Source organism: Branchiostoma lanceolatum, chromosome 1, assembly GCF_035083965.1.
Source record: "Branchiostoma lanceolatum isolate klBraLanc5 chromosome 1, klBraLanc5.hap2, whole genome shotgun sequence".
In the NCBI taxonomy this organism is placed as follows: domain Eukaryota; kingdom Metazoa; phylum Chordata; class Leptocardii; order Amphioxiformes; family Branchiostomatidae; genus Branchiostoma; species Branchiostoma lanceolatum.
This window is the reverse complement of record NC_089722.1, coordinates 3761324-3771638: the sequence shown is the minus strand read 5'-3', so window position 1 is coordinate 3771638 and position 10315 is coordinate 3761324. Positions and strand designations below refer to the sequence as shown.

The window sequence follows — 10315 nt, the reverse complement described above, 5'->3', positions numbered from 1 at the left end:
ACGCTAAAGTAATATTCGAGGCCTGGTGGTTCAAAAAGAATGTTCTGATTGCTAACCGCACGCATCCTTCGGACATATCCATAACTCCAGGGTATCAGGTGAGCAGCGTTATATCGCCTCCATCGGTCAATATTGACCATCCTGGTGGTGAAATCCTAATTGGCATCAGCCATATAGCTTTACCTATGGCTAAAATAATATACCAAAAAACTATACCAAAAATGCGACGTTTAGAATTGAGAAAGAGAGGAACATTGATGGATATAGATTATGCAAATGTGAATGATTGATGAGGAATTAAGTTCATGATCTTTCATAACAAGACTTCAATACATGTAACATCTAATTTAGGGCAGGTGCAACCTTAACAGATACCAATTATGTAAATAAGGCCCTAATCTGCATAATGGATGGAAAAAGCCACAATTCTCTAGTCGTAATTATCGATAATTCATACTTGTGACATGTGTAAGTTAGTCAGGAGGGCAATATATTGTTTGTGTGGGAAATGTCTTCCCTCAGAAAATTGGGACAATGTTTGGTAAAAACTAAGGCTTATCTTAAAAATGGTGTTTGTAGTGCATGTGTAAATAGCTGTTCATCAAGTTGCGACCTTAACAACTTAATTTTTCAATCTCGTTAACCCAAAAATTGACCTGGAACTTCAGTACGTATCCCATAGGAAATAATACTGAACGCATCATTCACATCTTGTTTCATCAAGTAACCTATTTTATTCACAAATTACTCTTAGAGTTGCTTTCACTGCCTGTGGTTTAGAAGAGAATCACAAAGACAATCTAATGATTATGATGCCGGGTATGTACAACAGGGACGATTGGAAGAGTCCAGTGACACAAGCCTCCGGTTGAAGGACGTGGGTTTAGAAGACGTTGGAAACTACCAATTGCTGGCTGCTTTCGACGATGTTTCAGAATCATTGAGGAAGAACTGGGACCTTGTAGTCCACTGTATGTCGGTGACATATATAATAAATATATTGCAGACATACACATTGCATACGCCTTCCGTTGATTGAACAATATGCCCCAATCGTCCTTTCCTTTCTTGAGAAGCGTGATTATACATTTTTTTGCATATTTTCTATTGTCACTAAACCGACAAATGTGTATTAGCACTTTTATTCCGTTGATATGACTCTATCATGCCTTCCAAATTGTATTTCCAAATCAAAGAAAACTATTTATTTTGAAATATGAAACAAACAAAAATTGCCATCCTTTCATACAGACCCTCCGAGAGATGTGGACATCACTCAAACTCTGATTGCTGCAACAGGAGACCAAGTCACACTGCAGGCTCACGTCAGCTGCCTTCCGCCTGCTATATTCTCTTGGGCAAAAGCTAAGGGTTCCCTTGCCAAAAACTCTGTCGTGAACGTGACTACTGGGACACTAACATTGTTCAACGTAACCGTAGAAGACGGTGGTGAATACAGTGTCTATGCCAGCAATTACCTGGGAAAAGCATCAAATGTTACATATTTACATGGTAGGTATCGGCAGGTGAATAGTAGTGGATAACCTCAAGTCAACCGTACACACTCATGCCGCATCTTTAGAAGAAAAGATCCTGAAGCCACATAGTTCTCGTTTAGAACTTTATTCAAGTCGAACGTATAGGTATTTGGTATATTGCAATACTTAATAACGTCCACTCTGGGTCATGTGCATACTTTGTGGTGTATCATATGCTCTAGTCATGCCTCATAGTCGTGCGACGGCTGTGGCCTATATTATATATATATATATATATATATATATATATATATATATATATATATATATATATATATATCTATATATATATAATAATATTGCGTTGCTGTTCTATTATTGGTTGGCCCTTCACCCATTGTGATGCGCCTACAATATCAAGGAGATTAATTAGCATGCCTTTTCCCATTTCTTTTCAATTTATAGTTGAGCACTTAAGACTGAACAAATCGGAGGGTGAGTAACTCAAAACTATATTTTTGAACTATACATTAAGGCTTGACTTATGCACGTATAATCGGGTTTACGTGGACCGGCCAGCACTAAATTGTCGGTAGATCTATCTGCTATACTAGACATTTGTCAACCAATAGAGTGTCACTCTACGCATGCACATGCAAAGCAGAACACATACACAATATTCACAGACCGTGGACAGCGAAAGTTGCTATCACCAAACAAAGTTTTAGGTCATGAAGCTTTAAGTGTAACAAATGTAACAGTCATGCCTGTTTCTGTACTACTGGCCCAAATCAAATAAGAAGATCAAATAATTTGAACACATTGTTTTAATGTATGTTAGATACAAATACCCAGAATTACACATTCAGCCACCAAGGACATAAACACACGCCCGCACTCATGTACGCACGCCTGCTGTCAAACAGGGCCAGGGTGTTTTAATTGTACTAAAACATTATGTAAATTATGTATTTTGTTTAAAATTTCTATGCGGTAAAAATTCTAATATAAACAGTTTTGGTGGGGATTCTACTCGTGAGACCATTGATAATTTAATGCCAATTACAGTTTCGCTGTCCGTGTCAACACTGGCTCTAGCAGCGGCAGGAATTCTGCTGTATCGTTTGATAACGAAACGCAAGAAGCGGTCAAAAGTTGGTGCTGTTGTTGGCCTAGACGAAACAGAGCTGCAGAACAGGTGCAAAACGTTTTATACTGCACAATGATATATTTTTATTTTTCTATTTATTTATTCATTTATCTATCTAAACATATTACACTGTATGACATTTTGCGCTGTATAGTTTTTATAATCGAGTAAATCAATATTTAAGTTATTTACGAAGCAAACTACCGTCGTGTAAAATACTCTCATAGAATTTGTTATATGTTTAACGCCCTTGTTTTCTGGCGGTAGTACTCATTACGTGTTGTATGATGTATTTCCCTGTGTAAGGATATGCCCTAGCGTGGTGGCTGACAGCAAGTTTCCTATCATCCATTCTGAACGACTCGATGAGAAGTCCATTCTCGGCCGTGGAGGATTTGCTTACGTGATTAAAGCCTGGCACCGTGACTGGAGACAGGACGTGGCTGTCAAATGTTTGCTGAATAACAAGATAGCAGGAAGGTAACTTACGTTTTACTTTAGGTTTGTAATAGTGAATCAAATGTTATCTCTTTATACATCATATCAATTTCATGTTGGTCTTCGTGCGCTGTACTAGACATTACGATAGATACCTGTAATATGCTAGAGGTAAGCGTTGTCAATGAATACCCTGACAAAGAAACAAAAAACAGACTGACAGGCTGTCGAATGTAAGCACATTTTATGAATCAAACTACATTGTTCAAACATGGTGGTTTCGTGGTTAACGTTAAAAAATACAACCTTACAGAACAGACACATTAACATCTTTCTGTCATGAATTCTATGCCTCAGTGAGCAGGAAATGTATTCTGAAGCAAGAAAACTGAAGCTGGCCAGCAAATCAGACCACGTCATCAGTCTGCTGGGGGTCTGTCTGGAGCCTCATTTCGCCATCGTGATGCCCTTCATGGAGAACGGCTCTCTGGCTGGACTGCTGCGGGACGTGAACGTGCCATGGGCCCTGAGGTGGAGAATGGCGCACGAGATCTCCCTGGGGATGACTTTCCTGCACTGCCAGGATCCACAGATTCTCCACTGTGATCTAAAGGCAGAGAACGTGCTACTCGATGGGGACTTCCGTGTGAAGGTAATAACGCAAGTGATAAGAAAAAAAGTTCCGTTGGAAAGTTGTGAACCTATTTCCAATGACTAAAGAAATAAATTGAAATTGAAGTACACTCAGCACAAAAAAGTTTGGAAACTTAACTTTGGTCGATCATATTTCCGTGGTTTCTTGATCAATTTCAATGATTTATATATCATTACAAAGCTTGTCTGATTTTCGTTCCCATGATACCAAACTAAATATGGTTGTAAATTAATGCAACGAGCACCAAGCCTGCCTATGCGAGCAGCTCACATAAAAAAAGTGCCCAGATTACCCTACTAATGTCAAACGCTCAATTCAGTATTTTTTTCTGCTGGTAGCACGTGGCTTTTGTGCGAGGGTAATATGAAACTTAAATCAACAAAACACATTAATAAGCCAAGGATAGTCTTCATCCAAACCACAAAAAATGCGTAAAGGAGCCTCAGTTATGATGAAGGTGGCTTAATACTGAGTACACAAGCCATGCGCTATCACCACAGCCCGGCACATCCTCCTCATGCTTGTCACCAGTTTTGTTACGCGGCCCCTGGCTATTCTTCTACAAGGAGTCGTCGCAGGTCGACAAGTGTTGTTCTGTTGATCATTCTTGCATGCACAGCTCGCCCAAGCTGATCAGTGATCACAGAGTCTGAGACTGTGTTCAATTGTCTTGCGATCTGGGCTGTAGGAGGGCCATTCTATACTCTGTATACGCTACACCCTGAAGGTAGTCTGAAATGACTCTCATTCTGTATGGATGTGCACCATCATCTTGCAGATCTTGCATATTGCAGAGGTAAGGCCTTTGAAATGTAACTGGATTGAGAAAGGTGTCTCTATGTCTTGACACATCGAGGTTGCTTAGCATGTTTTTTTCCTCTGGCAGTTAACGTTGTACTGCCCCACACCATGACACTGACTCCAACAAAACAATCAGTCAGTCTATCTGTGCAACAGTAAGCGTAGGGGTCTCCTCGTTGCCCACACTTTCATTTACCCATCCAACAGTCTAAATAAATCTACTCTTATCTGTAGCTGTGAACATAACATTCCTCCACACACTGTTCCATTCACGATGTGGACAACACCACCGCAAACGGGTTTGGCGCTGCGCTGAGTGACACTAGCATGGAAATTTGGGCCCTTTTTTTCTACAACCCACTCGGGTTAGCAGGCCTGGTGCTCGCTCCATGAGATTGCAATTATCATAAGTTGGGTATCATAGGAGCGGAAATTACACAGGCTTTCCAACAATATATAATGTATTGGAATTGATCAAGAAACAACGGAAAGATGATCAACCAAAGTAAAGTTTCCAAACTTTTTGTGCGTAGTTTACATATTTATAGAATGTTAGCTTTTGGACTACATTTCTCATTACATTTATCAGATTTCAGACTTTGGCCTGTCCAAATGGAAGATCAGATCCCGAATCGTTACTGCAACGAGTCCAGTAGGTGGCACAATCACGCATGCGCCGCCGGAATACTTCTTGGACATCAACATCGCCCCAACTGAAAAGTTTGATGTCTACAGGTACTTCCTTTTACTTAAACCTTTTACTTAAAAGTTATTCAATATTATGCTTTATCTGTGTTCTTAGAAAGATTTGTATTGGACTTAGAAAGATTTCAGTTTTGGAGTGCTGCTATGGGAGATTGCAACAAGAAAAAAGCCCTATACGAGTGAGTACACGACCTCATTCTTTTTGTCCCGGCATCTTGTTCTTTCGCTAAAACGCAGTAAGCTAGTTCGTGATTTGAAGTGCGCTTGTGCAGCATCTTAACTTGTTACAAAATTGTGAATCTTCCAATGAAACCGTTTTTTTTTCATAATGTAGATGACCAGTTTATAAGCTAGTCCATAGGTGAGATGCATTTAATTGCCAGGGGTCTTTAACTTTGAGATATTAACCATAATGAATAAATCATGTTGGTTTATCATATTCTGTAGCCAAATAACACAAGTAACAAAAGTTTATCTTAGCAAAGAGGGCGATTGTAGTGTTTCCACATTAATTAGGCAAATGAGGCCCTGATTTGCATGATGTATATGTGGGCTGTTTACATCAAAGAGAATTGCGACCACAGCAGCTCCACTATAGCGGTGTCCTTCTTTCTTTATTCAAATATCAAAAACTTACAGACAAAACATGCCTGGATGGCGATGACATTTACAATATGATAGAGAACACCTAGATACAATATACAATATATCAATATATACATCCAAACGTTCATCACTGATATAACAAGTGCCCATTATTGCACATTAGGTTTTACTGATTGTTATACAAACTGATTGCCTGGTGTAGAAAAGAGTTCTGTAACCTTTTGGTTCAGGCTGGGGGATGGAGATGTTGTGTTTGTTCCTGAGTGACCGTCCAGTAGCTGCGGATCTACAGGGGGGACGAGATCGTGTAGGGGGTGGTCATCTTAAAGCATTTGTTTGAAGAGTTTCACAGCGGCATCCTCACGCCTAGCCAAACCGAAAACAAACCTTCTGACAAAGGTAACAAATATTCTTAAAGACATATAGAATAGTACTCTTCATATATTAGATAAAATAAGTTAAGTGGCTTTATCATCTTTTCTTTAATTTGCAGATGCTCAGAACTCCGCCCACATCAGGTTTGCCGCAATATCAGGACAGCGTCCTGACATGACCCATGTCCCTACAAACCTGCCTCATGTGAGTGAAGTCAGTCAGCTGATGCAAAGATGCTGGAGTCAGAAACCGGAGAACAGGCCTTCATTCCAAGGTAACAACGCTTTATGTATATACTTGATACAATCAACCTTCCTTCATCTCAAAGTTCATCTGGCGCCGATACAGGCCTTCACAGCCTGTCACTCTCTTCTGTTCAATACTTGTGTTCTGGCTCCCTGGTGTACTCAAGATCTTCCATGTACTATGAAATCTTATGCAATTAACATTCTTATACAATCTAATGCAATAACATTCACTTCTATCTTGTAACCTGTTTTCTATCACTGTAGGATAAAAAAGGGGGCCGTAGAAGGTAAGGAACAAGATGTTTGATGTCAATGTGCACCTGAAGGCTTCTTTCAAAATATTTTAGATCACTGCCGTCAACACTTGAATCTGTAACACAAATCACTTATCTCCATGTAGACGTTGACACCCGCTGTGTACGTCCTTTTGGCAGTGATTTCTGTATCTAGTGGGTCTTCCTTAGATGCTTAGGCCCTTTTCCCCCTGAATGGCGACTGTTGGGTGTACCAAAATAAGTATAACAAAACGCGCAAAATTTGTAAAATGCACTTCTTTTTCATTGAAGTTCACTTGAATGGTCACCACGTCATTATAGGCAGGGATCATATTTTTTTAAGCAAATACTATATACAGTAGGCCTAAGGGATGCATTTGAAGAAACTGCCGGTAAACATTTCGTACCGTTAATTGTCAGAGTGTGAAGACCATCTTCGTGCCGTAAACAACAGGTCCAGTAAGGATGACATTCTGAAGGCCATTATCGACGTTCAGAAGATGAAGGTAAGAAGAAGAGAGTCTCGCATATTGATGGTTCTATTCATTTGCTAGGTAACAGAGATTGTGGGAAGAAGCTAATCAGACTAATAATATGACTCAATACCATTTTCAAATGGTGTATTCGTGAGTTATGCGGTACTGACACGATTGTATTGATCTTGTTCACAGGCGTAACATACGAGAACTGCGAGACGATTACCAGCGTCTTGCTTTGCGTAGATTAGATAACTTCTCAAGTATAAAAACAATGTATATGTGTATATAGATTTGACAAGTTTGTACCAGTGTATTTGCTCCCTGTTTGTCAGGAGTTCCTTGAATTGAATTCTACTACAATTTTGAGATAAGTTTGTTGAGAAGCGTTTGTAAAAAGCTTTCGTGAAGTCTAGTATTGTTAAATCAAGCTGTCTTTTGCAGTTTAGTGCACCAACTATACCATGGATTGTCAGCTGTGTTTCTGTAGATCGCTTGTAGATCGCTTGCGTCTGAATTCATGTTGGTGATTTGAGTCATTAATCTTTGAATACATTGATTTATGTAAATGAACAAATAGCAGTATTCCAGAGTGTTGTATTAAGCCAAGAAGTTTCTATTAACAGCTTAAGCAAACAGATTTTATGCCTTAGTAAATCTACCTTCTTGGAAAGCATCCTAAATTTGAAAGAGAAACAACCCATTTCATCCAAAACAGGAGTTCGATTAATTCTGGTATATTGTTCAGAGTAAAGATGCTAAATGATATCACTGCTCATGTTATACTTGCTCAAGTTATAACGCCTTTACAATAAGTGGGCACTATGTAATGAAGGTTAAATCTTAAGTAACTCAAAATCTGTTCATTGACAACAACATGTTTACACAACTGTTCTGTTGCAGTGTTTAGTAGCTATAGCAAGCTTCCTAAATTAGGTAACAGGTTGTAACTTTTATTAATCCTGCAACTTTATATGTAAGCATGTTATGTCTCATGTGTCGGACTGACTAAAATTATATTGCATGTGCATTTTGCACATATGCAGGATGATGATGCCAAAATAGAATTATCATGACTAGAAGGGAAATGTCCATCTGTCTTTGGGGATTAAATTGTTACGCATGACGAACAGAAGTTGTTGCGAGCTTCTAGAAGGTATCCACACTCTCTCTGATTGTAGTCACATACCCTTGATGTCATGTGGGAATTGTGAATGTACATATTGATGTAAATTGATAACTAGTAGAATGTTGTTTTGAGAGACCAAAGAGTCACCCAAAAGAATCTGTAAGAGATGTGTTTTGTACTTCTTGTCACATTCTCAGTCAAATAGTGGGTAGTTTCCGAAACGTCTGTTTTGAAACTTTATCTAGTTGATTGATATATTTTTGCATTACGTAATGTTCTGCCTGAATGTCTAACCTTCATTCATATACTTGTCATAGCTCTCGGTTTAAATAATTGTATAGTATGTACTTTGTGAAGCTTGATTGAATGATTAACTACACAGTCTATTTCAAGTCACAGGCGGTTTTCAAGTGATTTTTGTAATAAGATTGCAGAATTTTGAATAAAAGGATATCTTAATTACAATAGTTGTACTTTTTAATGAGTATAAACATTTGAAATTATTTGAATTGAATTATTTATTTTGGAAACATTTTGAAAGTGACTGTGCAAAAATATATTTATTTAGAATAATTTTAGAATAATCTATATGATTCGTTCACTTTTGTGAATTTTTACAAATACCTACTTCATTTTCTAGATTTTCATGACCCTCATGTAACATGTCCAGCAGAAAAACTTAGCATACAAGCTAAAGGGGAGAGGTCTTCCTAAGTTAATGTTATCTAAAACAACTGTAAAAGATATCGTTCGTTTTAGAGAAGCCATAGATAGAAACACAAGGAATATGATTGCTGTATTTGACTGTGCCCATGTAAGTTTACCAAATATGAAACACGCCACAGAAAAAGGAGACAGGACATCTATAAAGGAGAAGAATTACTACCATAAAAAAAAATAAAGCAACATTTCCTATTACTTTCTGAAAACTATGCTCTAAAAGGGGGGGGGGGCGGTGTCCTCCCTTAAAATGTCTGGAATGCATAAGCCAAACAATTTTGTCTAAGTATTTCATTCTGTAAAGACACACGGCATATCATGTCTAAATTACAAATACGGAAATCCTATGGAAAGATCAGGTCTTTTAGGTGGCTTTACTAAATTGGCCGTCACCAATTAGACGATACTACCTAGGATACGTTTTCAAGATAACCTCCTTGCTGTGATCTTAATTGTTACCAACCACGACACGACAAAAGAAAATGTCACCACTATTCTTCCATAAAGGTATCGCATGGTTTACTGTAACAGTTTTAGCGCATCAGCATATTTTCGCGCTAATTCTTTTATATGTTAATCTTTTTTGATGTCATCCCCAGATTTGACCTGATGCGGCCCATCTCCAGGTGGGCCTCGCCAGTTGTATCACTGCTAGCTATCGACTGACTATATTCACGCGCCGACATAAAATAGTGCCCAACTACGAACAATTCATTTTATTGTAAAAAAAAAAATTAAATACGACATATCAACAATGTACACCCCAACGTATGATATTCGAAGGTTAATGTCTCTTTTTTGTCTGTCATTTTCACTCGAATTGCCATCGAATGTCACTGCGGATGAATATAACAAGAACACTTCGTTCGTCGGTGGGCCTTCGCGCCAGAGCAGCTGCGGACGTTGTGGGGGGAAGGTATCTGTCGGCTTGGCTGCGTTTGTCGTTGAATGGCGTGGGTCCACAGCTCGTCGCATTTTCCGTTTACCTTTTTTGAGGATAACTTCTTGGTATGGTTGTCGCTTTGTACATGTACTGATACTGTTGACTAATAAGAGGCACACTTATATTTAGGAGGGTCATGCTTGCTTGCTTTTGACGAGTGTTCATCTTGATTCAGTCATGCCCCTCCCATATTTCCCGCCATTTTTGTTCGACGCAGCTGTCCTCATTGTCAAGCCTTGTGTCACTTCAACTTGTCTATGAGCGCCAGTGCAGCTGTGAACGGTGGGAAGTTAGGTGTGGGTCCACAATTTTCCCC

At 38.9% G+C, this 10315-nt stretch overlaps 1 protein-coding gene across 1 annotated transcript; it reads left to right on the top strand.

Annotated features, from left to right (window-relative positions):
• Nucleotides 1-3427: 3427 nt before the first annotated feature.
• LOC136427742 (receptor-interacting serine/threonine-protein kinase 2-like) lies at nt 3428-8779 on the top strand. Its single transcript, XM_066416872.1, has 6 exons — nt 3428-3718; nt 5112-5257; nt 5357-5406; nt 6327-6482; nt 7152-7237; nt 7403-8779. Exons 1-6 carry the CDS (start codon nt 3434-3436, stop codon nt 7406-7408), a joined length of 729 nt encoding a protein of 242 aa, XP_066272969.1. The 5' UTR covers nt 3428-3433; the 3' UTR covers nt 7409-8779.
• The last annotated feature ends 1536 nt before the right edge of the window (nt 8780-10315 follow it).